Genomic DNA, 15,514 nt, shown 5'->3' with positions numbered 1-15,514 from the left:
TTGTACATATTCCTTACAAAGAGAAACATTAGATGGAATATTCAAGAAACTAGGACACATTAAAAGCTTGTATAGCGGTTTAACAGTGACATTTAAAAAAGGCAATTAGATAGAAAGTAATAGCTTGTAATGTAAGACTTCTCCATTATCTACTCAATGTTGTAATAAAAAGATTGATGGACATAATCTTGAAATATGCAAGACCCAAGCCAAAGCAAGCACAGAGTATATTGTCTGAAGTGAACCTGGCCTCGGTTGTCATGGCATTGGTCTGTATTAATCTTTGTTGCCTAGCAACTAGCTTTCTCTTTTAAGTTGCTCTTCTTAGAGTAGTCCTATAGTGTTAATGGTTGTACTGCAATGTAGAATATTCAGTGCAGGAAAGAGTTAATCAGGTGTTTCATTTAAACTGACTTTTTTTGTCGTTGTATTTTCTTGCAGGAAGAAGTGGAATTCCTTATAGCATTTGATCTATGTGCCAAAGACAAAGAAGTTAAAAAGCCAGGGTAAAGTATAAAATAAAGCATGATGAAATGTTACTGTCTTTGAAAGGCGGAAATTTGGTTTGACATAATGTATTTTGCTTAGCTTAGTAGTGATAGGGGTCATAGAGTATCAGAGGCCTGAAAGACATACTTAATTTATTAGATGCAAGATATAACTGTAGGAGTTAGGTTATTAACAAGAATACAAAATAGACCACAAAGAATTGACTTGAAATATGAAGCCATATAAACATTAAAAAGTGTCTATTGCTTAAAACACCTGTTTTAATCATTAGTTTTGACTTTGTTTTTACAATATGTGAAAATATCTAGCATGGTCTTTTTTTATTTATAAGTAATGTTTACATGTCAATCTGATCATGTTAACATGTTTCACTATATATTGATACAAGTTCTCAAATTTTGCCGAACCAGGATAACATTATTTAAATATTCTAATTTAAAGCTTCCAATAGATGACATTTCTGTACCTACCAAATTAAGAATAGTTCTGTCAACCTAATCCAGTGATGACTTCAAATATTATAAGGTTGCAACCTGATGTGAGTTGCCATAGAAACCATAAAATCCACACGTTGTTAAAATATTCATAGCTGCATCTTGCTGTTAGAGTCTACTTATTTATTAATGTAGGTTTATCAAAACAGCATGAGATGCTATCCTTTGAGTTTCGCTCAGTTAATCTCTACCTTTTGCCTAAAGATTTGGGTTGGAATTGTGAAAAGCGATGAGTTTTGGTGATACAATATTTATGTGACAAAAGTCCTAGAAAGTGTTATTTCTGCAGTTTGTTGATAAGTTGTTAGGAGTTTTTCTTTTTCTGTACTAAATTGCTTATTATTGCATGAATTCAGGATTTGGAATTCTTCAGACTCAACTGAAGCACTGTCATGTGTGTCCTGTTCCTGTAAGGAAATATTAGACATTAGTCATTTTATGTAGCACAGATTAATCAAGATGTTCAGGGTCTCTGTCAGCACTGATATGTACTGTGTTCCTTTGGGAATTGATTCTAGGTTCAGCTACTTTACATTTCTAGAACTTACATTGTCTTCAGAGCAAACATGTTATGAATGAGTAATAACATTTACCATCGCCATTTTGTGGTGACATTTTGAGAGTGAACATCGTCATGTTAGTAAGAAAGAATTAGATGGTTATCTCAAAAAAAGGTGCAAAAATGATTTTTCATTTCCTAAACACCTCTATAGGTCTCCTATCAAGCCCTGTAGCTGAAAGATTCCAAATTCAAATTGTACAAAGAAATGTTGCAAAGTTTGATAACATTAGCTAGTTTTGGGAACAAAAATTAAAGTCTGTTGTGTATGTTTTACCTCCATAAAAAGAGACCCTGAAATTCTACATATTTACATCAAATTTATGTTGGTTGTTGATAGATAATCAAGAGATAATGAATTAACATGGTCTGCAAAATATTTGTTAAAATATAATTTATATGTTATGACTGAAGGATTGTTTCTTCTCCAGACCCTCAACCATGGAGTGGTCAACTAAAAATGGAATTGCAAAACATGTAGCCACCACAGGCGAGGTAAGAATAATGAAATTGTAAACTCCTGAGAAAAGGTCTATGAGTTGCCAAACTTGTTCAAATACTATGTAGGGTCTGTAACTAACACTTTTTATGACAACAAACCTACTTGACAGTAAAATAGAGATACTTGGAAATAAATTGGAAATGAGTGCGACGTTTGGATCCATCTACTACATTCCTTGATAGCTAGTTTACTGTCCTATTGATTCTTGGAACCATGTATGAACAATGTATTCTCAACAAATCGTACACCCAACACAAAGCTGTTTTCAAAAGCCAAAATTTCACCTTTTGTTGAATTACAGACATTGAATATAGAGGATGCAGAAAACAACACCAGGTTCAAAGTGGGTTTTGATGCAGGCACCGGATTTACAACACAAACTTTACTCTGTATGCCAATTTACAATAGTGAGCATAAAGTTGTTGGTGTAGCGCAACTTTTGAACAAGAATAATGGTCAGCCTTTCCATGACAAAGATGTCAACATCTTTGAGGTAACACCTTTACCTGTGAATTGTTATCATTCTATACAGCTTATCTGATGCTATCAAGTATATTATGAAAAAAAGAAGTTTTTTGAAACAAGGTTCACGGTACTTCTCTACAAGTATTTGAGGATTGATGAAGAGACAAAGCAGGCCTCAATGCTGAAATGTCTAAAATCATTTCCAACATATTAGATTTTAAGCTTGTAATTTGCAGGAATTTATTATATGGACAGTTGATATGATTTCTCTTGGATAAGATAATATGTTCCTGGATACAAAATATTTACCACGAAAAAGGGAATTCTATATGTAATTTAATACAATGCATAACTCCCATCTGTATAAGATAGCCTGGAATCCATGAGGACAGGGATTTTAAATTTTTGAGAGGGGAAAACAAAATTTAAAATCCCTATGATCCACATTGATTCTAGGCTTAGTATAAAGGGGCTAAGACGATGGTTTCCATATGTCAATCCATCAGTGTATCAGTGGCTAGTTTCATTCAAACCTGACACAAAGGTGATATACTAAAGTGGGCAATATCTTAGTCAAAAATAAAAAGTGAATTCCTGCAAATTACAAGCTTAAAATCAAGTATGTCAGCATTGACATTTCAGCATTGAGGCCTGCTTTGTCTCTAGAGGGCGTAATTCATTGTGAAGATTCAAACACTCTTTGTTCTTGGCAGTGTGTGCTGTTTTAAGATATGGAAACAGCAAAATGGGAATGTTTTTGTGGAAATACATACAATTTTGATATACCTGGCCAGTGATATTGATTAATGAAAATACTTGATTTACACTATATAGTGGTATAGCAATGAGGATTCAGAAGTATTATATTATCCTTCCATTTTTCAGGCATTTGCTATTTTCTGTGGTCTTGGTATCCACAATACACAAATGTATGAGAATGCATGTAAATTGATGGCAAAACAAGCTGTAGCCTTGGAAGTTCTCTCTTATCACGCCACTGCACAACCTGAAGAGACAGATAAACTCAAGGTGAGAATTAGAATAACCAATTATAGATGAGTACTGATGTCAGCAAACCAATCACATCTGTCCTTGTATAGTTAGTCTGTTGTGCAAATCACATACCATTTCAGTTATGGTAGATATTTTCATGGAAAACAAGCATGACAAAAACATCATTATAAAGATGAATTGGATCCAAGGCAATCTAGAAGTGAACATTTAAAAGCTTTCTGTGGTAAGATTTTTTTGAAAAACATGGAAACAGAAAGAATTATACCATATAGCATCTGAAGAGAAATTCTTGACCTCAAAATTGTAAAGGAACCACAGTAGTCACCATATTTCTCCAAACTATTAACCTAACACCCTCACAAGTGTATAACTCCTGTAATATTTCATTGTTATAGGTGTGTAACCCCCTTGTGAGAACTCTGTGTTATGCCTATGCTAGTGACGAGAAGCTTTTTGACTCTAACTTTTGAACTGAATTATGTCTCTCAAAAAAGATAACCATTGACTAAATTAAATAGCACACATTTTATTTCCATCAAGGAAGCAATTTTCAGTAAATAACTAACGTATGTTGCTATTCAAAACAAAAAGTAAGATAACTAGTGATATATTTTATCCTCCATATCCTTAGATAAAATTCACCGATACCAATAATAAGACTACTATCTCTACATCTTCACCTTTTCTGACAATTAATATTTTTCTGTTCTTTCAGAAACTGGAGATCAAGTCAGCAGAAGAATTCAACCTGTATAGTTTCTCATTTGATGATCTAACTTTACCAGAGGATGGCACATTGACGGCCTCTGTTAGAATGTTCCAGGAATGTGATTTAATCAATACATTTCATGTGCCTTATGATGTAAGCATACCTTTATCTGCCATTTATGTAGTATGCAGTTTGCATGCAATCCATGTTTTACAGTATTTAGTCTGGAATCTATGTTGTACCTTTCTACAGTACAGTCTGGAATCATCCCCTTCACTGTCTATGCCAGAATCCATACTGTTCTGTGCTAGTATAGCCTAGAGTCAGTGCTGCCCTGTTCTACCCAATAGACTGGAATCATCCCCTCTACCCTGTCTATGCCATACTGTTCTGTGCTAGTATAGCCTAGAGTCAGTACTGTCCTCTTCTACAGTATAGCCTGGAATCATCCCCTCTACCCTGTCTATGCCATACTGTTCTGTGCTAGCATAGCGTAGAATCAGTGCTGTCCTGTTCCAAAATATAGTCTGGAATATAAACTCCCTGTATATCAAAAGGATAATTAAAAAAAAATCAATTCATGCCTAATGAGTGCATATCGATCATTAGTTAGCAAAGAAAAACAAAAGAATTTGGTTGTGTTATAGCAAGATGGCGCTGTGGTATTGGTTTGGTGAAAATCTTCAAAGTCAGCTCTGTAGTTGTTGACTCGTTTGAACTTTTTATCATAGTTACATGAATCGGTAATAGAAAAATGTCAAAATAGTTTTAAAAGATGACAAATTAAGAACATTAACAATTAATGATGGCAAACTTTGTTGTTTTCTTTTGTCGTCTAGGTGATATGTCGATGGCTGTTGAGTGTGAAGAAGAATTATCGCAATGTTACCTACCATAACTGGAGACATGCATTTAATGTTGCACAGACAATGTTTGCAATGGTTAAGGTAATGAAATCTTAGAGCGATCCATTTACTATGCAATATGTCAATTTCATATAGCCTTCAGTGATTGGCTTAGATTGTATCACATGGTATGGACTATTGACCCATAGTGACCTCAATGTGCATATAGGGGCCACTTTTCCTGTTCTATTTTCCCTTGGGTAATCTTCACGTAGCATGTAAGGCTTATCGGGGGAATTGCTTTGACTATGGAAAGAGTATGTGCCTGGAATGTGATGTGTTATAAAATACTTATCGTCTGACCATATTTTGGCACTAGTAGACGTCATATTACCCTTCGTGCTGTTATGTCATGATTATTTCCCTCAGCTATAATCCTTGGGAAATAGTTGCTAAATATTACAGCCCTTCTGATAATAGACATCTCCTAGTGCCCTCATACCAGGCAATAAGTGTATTGAGGTAATAAATAAATTTTAAAAATTATCCCACACTAGTTATATTTCCTATGAACTTAAGTATCAAAACATTTGAAACTATATAAGGGCTGCTGCACCTAATTCTGTATTTCTCATGACCATTAATTCTTCAATCTGGCAAAATAATTTTAAAAAATAATGCCCTCTATGGCAGGATTAGAAAAAACACAATGCCACTGATTGTACAATGGGGACTCCATATCAAGGTGAAAATTGTCATTTATTGTTGTAATTTGGGAACTTTAAGAATTTGTCATTTCCAAGTCATTCAGACTATGAAATAAAAGTATCACTAACATGTACACATAAACTTCCTTTTCTCAAATATTTATCTTTATTTTTAACCAACTGATTGATCAACCCATCATTTTTAAGGTGCTACAATGAGAAACATAGAATCAAGGGCCCTAACATGGTCATTAGATTCAATTGAATCACTTCTGTCTACATTTTAATGGGATATTAATTAAGTTATCTATATATGTGTTTATTTCCTATTTTATAGTCTGGTGGAATGGAAACTGTGATATCAGATCTGGAAGTATTTGCTCTGCTGGTAGCATGTTTTTGTCACGATTTGGATCACCGTGGCACTAATAATGCATACCAACAAAAGTAAGTAATCAGTAAAATCATACATGATTGTGTGTGTGTGTGTGTGTGTGTGTGTGTGTGTGTGTGTGTGTGTGTGTGTGTGTGTGTGTGTGTGTGTGTGTGTGTGTTTGTATGTATGTATGTATGTATGTATGTATGTATGTATGTATGTGTGTGTGTGTGTGTGTGTATGTATGTATGTATGTATGTATGTATGTATGTATGTATGTATGTATGTATGTATGTGTGTGTGTGTATGTATGTGTGTGTGTATACATGTGTATGTAGGTAGGTAGGTAGGTAGGTACGTGCATGTGTGTGTGTGTGTGTGTGTGTGTGTGTGTGTGTGTGTGTGTGTGTGTGTGTGTGTGTGTGTGTGCATGTGCATGTGTGTGTGCATGCGTACATGCATATGTATGCAAGTGTCAAGAACTAGTGTAGCAATGGCCCAACGCTTTATAATTTCCATTTGATGTAGGACAGAGATGGATAAAAAAATGACAGTAAAAAAGAAAAAAACATTTGTAAGTGATTGGGAGGATATGATTGATAGACAGTGTGTATTTTAAATCTTACCAAAAAATACTTTTATTTTGTTACCAGATCAGAATCACCTCTAGCTACACTATATGGAACATCAACCATGGAACACCATCATTTTGACCACTGTATCATGATACTCAACAGTGAGGTAAGATTTACTGATGTCAGTGTCTTCTATGAAGACTTGTTTGTAGTTACCACTTTTCTCATAAATCATGTCTCCATTCAGTCACATATCATGTCTCCATTCAGTCACATAGAAGTAAAGTATTTCAGGAGGACTGTATCTTCTATGAAGACTTGTATTGTTTCCAAGAAGATGAACTTTACATTACTCTGATTTGACAACCATTGTGTTCAGGGTAACAATAATGTTGAAATACTATGATATTCTAATTTGACAACCATTGTGTTCAGGGTAACAATGTATTCCAGTCTCTCAGTGCTGAGGAGTATCGTAGCTGCATCAAAATTCTGGAGAGTGCTATCCTTTCTACTGACCTAGCTCTTTATTTCAAGTAAGTATGATATTTTAAACAGACATATTAAAGGTGACTTTATATCTTTTTGGAATAATTTTTGCTGTGTATTACGACTCATAACACTCAAGTAAAATGTATATATGTTTGCTACAATCACTTATAGCATCATTACCAAGTGTAAATTAAAGTATACTATATTGTATTGTCAGTCCAGTATGCAATCTATAAACAATGTTAGCAGTGTACAGCAAGTAAATAGTCAATGAATGTAAACATATATGCCATACGATATTGTCTTAGATCTCATTCAGAGTTAAATATAATCAGGGTTGTGAATCAGTCTGCTGTTCCGTTAGGGCACAGAAAATACTGTAAACTGACTACATTAGAAAGGCCACATACGTACATGTACCAGGTTTATAAAACAACTGAAAGAGTATACTTTTACACTTGATTGAGGCATAGAAAATTTGATGACACGGTTTTGTAAAAAACGTCAAGGAAATCTGTATTTTACAACCAAGTGAAATAACAATGCTAGAAGGTGGTCTGTCATTTTGTTGACGGCATACATTGATATTAATGATGGGATGGCGTAACATTCTCTCAGAATCTTTTTCTTAACCTTGACTTTGACTTTTGCAAAGAAAAAGAAATGAGTTAGGGCTTGCATGCCATCAACAAACATCCTCTAATGATCATACCTAAAACAGAGGTTTATGATAAGTTTAAAAGTTGACATTACAATCAAATCAAATCATAAATATAATTAAATTATAGTTTGAGTTGAAAATTTGACAGTCAAATTGATCTTATTGTATTCTTTCTCTGTCTGAAACCTTTGTTATATCTTCTTGTTTCTAGAAAACGTGGAGACTTTACAACACTCGTACAAAAGGGTGAGAAAAATTGGACCAGACCAGAGAAGAAGGATTTACTGAGGTGAGATCAGAGATCAATATATATGATTGGTCAGACAGTCTTTCAATTTGAATATCATGAGTCATGTAATTCCTGTGTCTTGTTTACTATTGGCTAATTCATAATTCATATTCAAATTTGAGAATATATGACCATATACAGGCATTCATTATCAAATATATCTCTCCATATATAATCACTGTTTTCTGCAGTTATGATTAGCAAGTCATTTGTTAGGAATGTAAACCTGTTGATGATGTCACCCGACTGTACGCTGCATTTACTCATAAAATTTAAAACTGTTTGTTTCATTAAAATCAGCAATGCACAGTTGAATAGGTCAATAAGTCTTTCCATCATTTAATGATGAAAATGTTCTTTCAAATTTAATAGAGACAGTATAAGCCAAAACTAAACACAGAACTATGCCCACATACAAAATGCATCATGGAACCTATACTGAAAGATTCTGTGTATCCTCTACTCCCTCATTCATCTGTATATCAGCAAATTTTCCAATCTACTTCAACTGGACAGGAAACTATAAATGGTATATTTGACATTGCTCAGTTTAATCAAGGGTCAAAGGTGATTAAGATCAAAGATCATTGTATATTAACAGGGGTATGATGATGACAGCATGTGACGTATCAGCCATTACAAAGCCTTGGGAAATTCAGCGTCGAGTAGCAGAATTGGTGGCTGGTGAATTCTTTGAACAAGGAGATTTGGAGAAAATGCAGTTAGGACAACAACCCATTGTAAGCTTTCAGTTTGTTTGCATATTAATTTGTAATAAATTTTAGTATATTTACAGTTGAGTTAAAATAAATTTTAAATTAATATTTTATACTTTTCAATCCTTTATAGTGATAACAGAAAAATTGCACCCATCATATTCAAATATTTTTCTCCTGCAATCTGACAGAAATTAATGATTGCACTATCTTTAGACAAGAATGTGAACAGAAAGTAGTTATTTTCCATATATGTTAATGTTATTGCTGTAAGAAAATAGCGACAATGGCAGTGTAGCATAACTGTTTGATTTTGAACAATTTGTAAACTTAACACACAAAGTAACATCACCTACAAGTATCTTTGCAGTCAGCCCATTTTTTACCCAGTTTTGCATCCTTTTTCACCCTACCTACATATTACTGATCCAATGGCATCCAGCCTAGGAGTTTGTGACTTTAAGGCTTTCATTCACTCATAGACAGACAGACAGACAGACAGACAGACAGACAGACAGACAGACAGACACTTTACCATAAGGCTGTACCACTACTGAACCCAGTCGTGTTAAAGAAATAACTGTACAAAGTAGCAACTTTTTAAATCTTTGGTATGAGAAATTATTATTACAGTTTACCAAATATTTATATACAACACATTAAATGAATGGTAACAACTTGTCAATTGAGTACAATGATGTCATCCCGTGAATTACAATCTTGAATCTGTATCAGCTTTCAGTAAGATGGACAATGAAGTCAGTTGGAATGTGATTGACAGTTCTTAAGTTTTTGTCACATTAGCTATGAAAAGGGAAGCATTACCTTTTGAGAAAATAGTAAAATTGTAAATCAATGTTTATACTCAACAAAGAATACTGTACAGAGAAATACAGAGAAAGAGTGCATGTCATTGTATGGTTTGCTCTCACTTGTCTGTTGTTCTTTCCTCCAGGCAATGATGGACAGAGAGAAGAAGGATGAATTACCCAAGATGCAAGTTGGTTTCATTGATGCCATCTGTATGCCAGTGTACAAGGTAAACTGGTAGCCCTTGACAACCAATGAGTTACTAACCAAGATGGATATTGAAAGATGTTCTAAAATTGTGGTTTCTGTAGGCATAGTTTGGAGTGATGGAGGTTGGGGATGGGGTGGAGCTGATATTAGTTCCAGGCTGGTCAAGTTTATGTAGGGGTATATTTGTGTGCCTATTTGTTTGTCTTTTTGACTATTTGTGTTGACTTGTCATTATTAACACTGTTATTTGCAGTATCCCTATTACCAGATGACATCCTTACCAACTTTGTCCTTCAGAGCTTGGTAACTTCACGACAACCAACTCTTTATGTTTGCAGTAGTTAGGAACAAATTCCTGCATAGTCTAACCAATAACTGTGTAAAAATAAACTCGTCAGTTCAATGTGATTGTTTATTTCTACTGACTTATTTATATTTAAAATTAAATTTCAGATGTACCAATTATCAAATTTTACCATAATTTCATAATAGATCCATATTGTGTACACACCAATGTCCATAAATGACATTTCCTCAGTCTCACCATCACAATTTCAAGGTGATGTTATTGTTTTACTCTTTTAGACAGTTTCACAATAAATTCAAAGTTCATGAATTCAAGGCAATCAAAACATTAAAAAATTATGACTTCCTATTTGTCACCTGTAACAACTTACATAGTGTGTGTGGGACAGGATTTATTAGTGCTTTTTCTATGTTGATAAATAAAGAATTAATTAATTTTGATGTTTTGCTAATATCTACCAGAGAATGGCCCATGAAAAAATCATTTACATATTCTTTGTCAATTTCTTAGCTCGACTGTTAGCAACAGCCAAGTATAGCATAATGGTCAGATGGATTATTTGTTGTCACTCATCTGTCAACTTGTACTATTTTCAACTTCTTCTTGATAACCAAGTGTCAGATTGCTTTGGTATTTGGTGTGCTAGTCAGAGTTGTTTGTGCCACAATCATTTGAGTCATTTTCCATTTAAGCAGGTGTTTTTTATATGTATGTATTTTTGGTCAAAATGGTATTTTTGACTTCTTCTCTGACCCGGTGAACAGTTTGATGTGCATGTGCTTGAGGGAGTTATTCACATTTCCTCATGCCAAGTTGATAAGAATAATTTTCTATTTTCAGCAGATTTATTTTACATTTTGGGTCAAAAATGATATTTTTCAACTTGTCCAAAACTGGTGATCAGATTGGTTTGAAATTTGGAGTGCATGTGCCATGGGTGGATTCTACTCAGATTTATTTATGCCAAGTTTATGCTACGGTAGTCATTTTGTTGATGTCAAACAGTTCTCTTCTACATGTAATAATTAACTTACGGACAAATGATAACATTTTATTTTATAAGAAATTACCAGGTTGCAGCGATATTTAATAAGACAATGCTGTCAAAAGATTTTATTGAGAAGCTAAGTGGTACAATTTTAACATGTTAGCCTCCTCATGTTAATGGAAGTTTGTAGAGTAGCAATACAGGCATTGGTTTGAACTTTGACCTGCCAGAGTCTTGCCAGTTGTGTTGTATGGTGAATGTTTGTATATGCTGGCCAGCTATGTATTTAGTCAATCTGGAAATTAGATCACATTCTCACATCTAATTCTTTTATGTTAATGTTCATAGTTTTGTTGTAACTTGTTTTTCATTGCACATTTTTACGGAATTCTTTCATGCCATCCTTTTAATATCTTTTTCAACATTCACATGCACACATGAATCATTTCTGTTTTGTAAAATAGAAAAATATAACATTTATTTTCAAAACTTTAATTACTAACCTGTTAAAGTTGTCATCATTATGATATCTCCTGTCTGTCATCACTTCTCTTTTTTATGCCTGTTTTCCTCTTTCATCCATTTTGTAGATGTTCTCAGATGTGTGGCCAGGTTTGACTCCACTGTACGCCGGAGTTAAAAGCAACCGCGATAACTGGCAAGCCTTGGCGGATGAACACGAGGATGGTTAGAGTTATTTTTACTTTAATAGAGACATATCTCAAACACAATTTATACTTTATCATAGGTTTTCTTTTGTTTCTGTTGTTTCTTCTCCCCCATGTAGACTTTTGCAGACTTGGAACCACTATTGAGTCCCCTCTTTGAGGGGGTCATAACTAACCGCAAGAATTGGCAGTCTCTTGCGGAAAAGCATGACCATCATCTGTCTCAGGAACATGATACAGGGAACACAAAGACAAGCAAAGAGGAGGGGAAAATAACATCATCCAGTAAATCGGCTGGTGAGGTGACACGTGATAACTGATCTGTCAGCCTTTAACTGTGTGCGAATGCATGTCACTTGACTAGTACTGTCCACTTTGGCAAAACACCTCCTCCTCCTCGTCTGACTGTTTCGACACAATATCACATCACGATCACCACACAACACGTCCACTCACTGACAGACCATTTCTAGTAGTCAGTTGTATTCAAATTTAGTAATAGTGAGGTAGAAATAGCAAGTAAATATGATCATTGCAAAATTGAAGCCATGGCACTATGTAAGTTAGAATATGAGTAAGTTAGTTAGAATATAGGTAATTGGGTATTACAGCTCGAGACAGGTTGGGTAGTAGAGGGGTAGTCAAATATGGGTGACTGGGTATAAGACAACAGTTGGGTGATAGAGGGGTAGTCAAATATGGGTGACTGGGTATTAGACAACAAGAGTACCTGGTATGGCTGAAGATGTTATGGGGGGGTGGGGGTAATTAAGGAATGGTAGTCTGATTGGTGATTAAATAATGCAGAGGAGTATAGTCAAATACAGGTGATAGGGTACTGGTATTATGGAAGGGTACGTTATTGGGTATTTATTTATGAAAGATAATTTAATGTGGGATATAATTATAGATTATTTGTATTATGGAAAGGTAGATTGTTGGTATTGTGGAAAGGTAGATTGTTGGTATTGTAGAAAGGTAGATTATTGGTATTGTGGAAAGGTAGATTGTTGGTATTGTGGAAAGGTAGATTGTTGGTATTGTAGAAAGGTAGATTATTGGTATTGTGGAAAGGTAGATTGTTGGTATTGTAGAAAGGTAGATTATTGGTATTGTGGAAAGGTAGATTGTTGGTATTGTAGAAAGGTAGATTGTTGGTATTGTGGAAAGGTAGATTGTTGGTATTGTGGAAAGGTAGATTGTTGGTATTGTGGAAAGGTAGATTGTTGGTATTGTGGAAATGTAGATTATTGGTATTGTGGAAAGGTAGATTGTTGGTATTGTGGAAAGGTAGATTGTTGGTATTGTAGAAAGGTAGATTGTTGGTATTGTGGAAGGTACATTGTTGGTATTGTGGAAAGTAGTCAAATATGGGTGATGGGTATTATGGAAAGGGTGGGTAAATTGTTAACACAGATGAAGGTTTAATAGTGGGTTTACAAAAAGGGATGGGTAATGGGTTAGGTGGTCATATGATGGTTAGTGGGTATTACATGGTAATGTTAGGTGGTCAGATGATGGTTAGTGGGTATTACAGGGTAATGGGTTAGGTGGTCAGATGGTGGTTAGTGGGTATTACATGGTAATGGGTTAGGTGGTCAGATGATGGTTAGTGGGTATTACAGGGTAATGGGTTAGGTGGTCATATGATGGTTAGTGGGTATTACATGGTAATGGGTTAGGTGGTCGTATGATGGTTAGTGGGTATTACAGGGTAATGGGTTAGGTGGTCATATGATGGTTAGTGGGTATTACATGGTAATTGGTTAGGTGGTCGTATGATGGTTAGTGGGTATTACAGGGTAATGGGTTAGGTGGTCATATGATGGTTAGTGGATATTACAGGGTAATGGGTTAGGTGGTCATATGATGGTTAGTGGATATTACATGTTAATTGGATATCTGGCAGATAAAACTATACAGAAGGATAGTCAGGTGTTCCTCATTTATTAACTGGTACTGTGGTAAGAAGGTTAGTCAGTTATAGGCAATTTGGTTTCATATATGGCTAGTCAGATATAGGCAATTTGGTTTCATATATGGCTAGTCAGATATAGGCAATTTGATTTCATATATGGCTAGTCAGTTATAGGCAATTTGGTTTCATAAACATGTATTCCCATCCAAATTTCTTCCCTTCTATTATGGATTTCAGAGTAGTAGAAGTTTAGTTTTACCTCATGGTGGTTTCTAAATCCCTTTATTGACACTATTTTCCTCAGTTTGTTAAGAACCTAAAGGTTTATGAGATATTTTCAAATGTTTACAAATATTTTGTGAACTTCAAATACTAAATTGAATGATAAATCTTGTTGAAGTTATCGGCAATTCAATAATGACTCTTGAAGTATGCAGTACAGCTAGAACTTAAAAATTGCCACTTTTGGACAAAAAAAAATACTTCCGTACTCAGTTTATGTACAAATCAAAAACTCAAAACTAACCACTTTTTGACAAAATATCAAGAGACACTTCTAATGGTCTCTCTGAAAATCATTCATGTGTCGCTATGGTGACACAGTAAACTTTTCATACTGATCTGAAATCTGTAGTATGACATTGGTGATATTGCTACCAGTGAGTTGTGGTGATAGGCACAGTAACTAGCACTCTGTGTATCATGATGTCATCGTAGAGACACAATGAATGCTGTTGTCATAGAGACACAACGAATGCTGAGTATTTAAGAGTTAGATAATGTGACTCCCTCTGTCATTGAAATACCATTTAGAAATTTGATAGAATGATATGTTGTGGTCTCACCATATCATGCTTCAAATAGTCCTGCATGTCACCTAGTGTCAGATTTTAACCCTGAATTTTTTATGTAATTTTTTTTGCCAAGTCAAATGAAACACATCATATGTTGTAGATACACATGTAGTCGTTTGTGTGAAAAAAATGTGATTTGATTACTTAACTCTCCTTGTGCCTTGAGAATCTCCAAAATCAATTATTGCGACTAGAAATTGATAATATAGTCCTTTTTTTGTTAAGATAAATTCATTGTACAATCACAAGATATATTTAGTTTTGTAGTGGAAACACAAGAGGAACAAGATGACTGGTGCAGAATGGCATTCAAAAGCCATTACCAGTAAAACTTTTCAAAAAATACAAATTTGCCATCAATGAATTGACACGCACAGACAGTAGTTACCATGGTAACATTACATTTAGAACATCAAAGACGAATATTTTCAGATACACAAGCAGTAGCCTTGTTAGTGTACCTTAATTAAAAAAACTTCTAAAAATTTGCTGCTTTTGTAGAAACATCTGAAAAAAAAAAGTTCCTTGAAAACCACAGGTGATTTCCACTAAGGTCCAGTAAATATATAGTGACTTCAGAAATGGTCTGTTTTCTGTCTCTTGTGTGGTTATTATTATTTCCACATAATATATAAAATTCCACTGTCATTCCCTCACAACATTCACTCACAAATTTCACTGTCCGTCTTTCCATTCAGAATAAGTGCGAAGAAAACACTGTGCATTACGTACGTGTACTATCTTGTCCAAACCTTTATCACACCTACACTTGTACACAATAATAACAGAATCTAGCAATTCACCTTTGTACAATATCAACCAGGAGTGAAACAAAAAGAACGTTT

The 15,514-nt window shown here is 34.5% G+C and overlaps 1 protein-coding gene across 7 annotated transcripts in view; it reads left to right on the top strand.

Moving 5' to 3' along the window:
• Window positions 1-15,514, top strand: part of LOC144446984 (cGMP-specific 3',5'-cyclic phosphodiesterase-like) — a 128,394-nt gene that overhangs the window by 107,643 nt on the left and 5,237 nt on the right. For 4 of the 7 annotated variants that reach the window (XM_078136862.1, XM_078136860.1, XM_078136859.1 and 1 more), the window contains 13 exons: window positions 442-506; window positions 1,995-2,058; window positions 2,367-2,558; window positions 3,416-3,559; window positions 4,260-4,406; window positions 5,093-5,200; window positions 6,143-6,252; window positions 6,835-6,922; window positions 7,192-7,292; window positions 8,121-8,198; window positions 8,800-8,938; window positions 9,870-9,953; window positions 12,017-12,194. In XM_078136862.1, coding sequence (XP_077992988.1) covers window positions 442-506; window positions 1,995-2,058; window positions 2,367-2,558; window positions 3,416-3,559; window positions 4,260-4,406; window positions 5,093-5,200; window positions 6,143-6,252; window positions 6,835-6,922; window positions 7,192-7,292; window positions 8,121-8,198; window positions 8,800-8,938; window positions 9,870-9,953; window positions 12,017-12,194 — 1,498 coding nt within the window. Of the gene's footprint in view, window positions 1-441; window positions 507-1,994; window positions 2,059-2,366; window positions 2,559-3,415; window positions 3,560-4,259; window positions 4,407-5,092; window positions 5,201-6,142; window positions 6,253-6,834; window positions 6,923-7,191; window positions 7,293-8,120; window positions 8,199-8,799; window positions 8,939-9,869; window positions 9,954-11,819; window positions 11,917-12,016; window positions 12,195-15,367; window positions 15,398-15,514 lie in introns of all 7 variants that reach the window. The other 3 variants (XM_078136865.1, XM_078136866.1, XM_078136861.1) reach the window with 3 other exon arrangements.

Source organism: Glandiceps talaboti, chromosome 15 (genome assembly GCF_964340395.1).
Source record: "Glandiceps talaboti chromosome 15, keGlaTala1.1, whole genome shotgun sequence".
Taxonomy (NCBI): domain Eukaryota; kingdom Metazoa; phylum Hemichordata; class Enteropneusta; family Spengelidae; genus Glandiceps; species Glandiceps talaboti.
The sequence above is the reverse complement of the archived record's forward strand: the minus strand, read 5'-3'. Positions and strand labels throughout refer to the sequence as shown.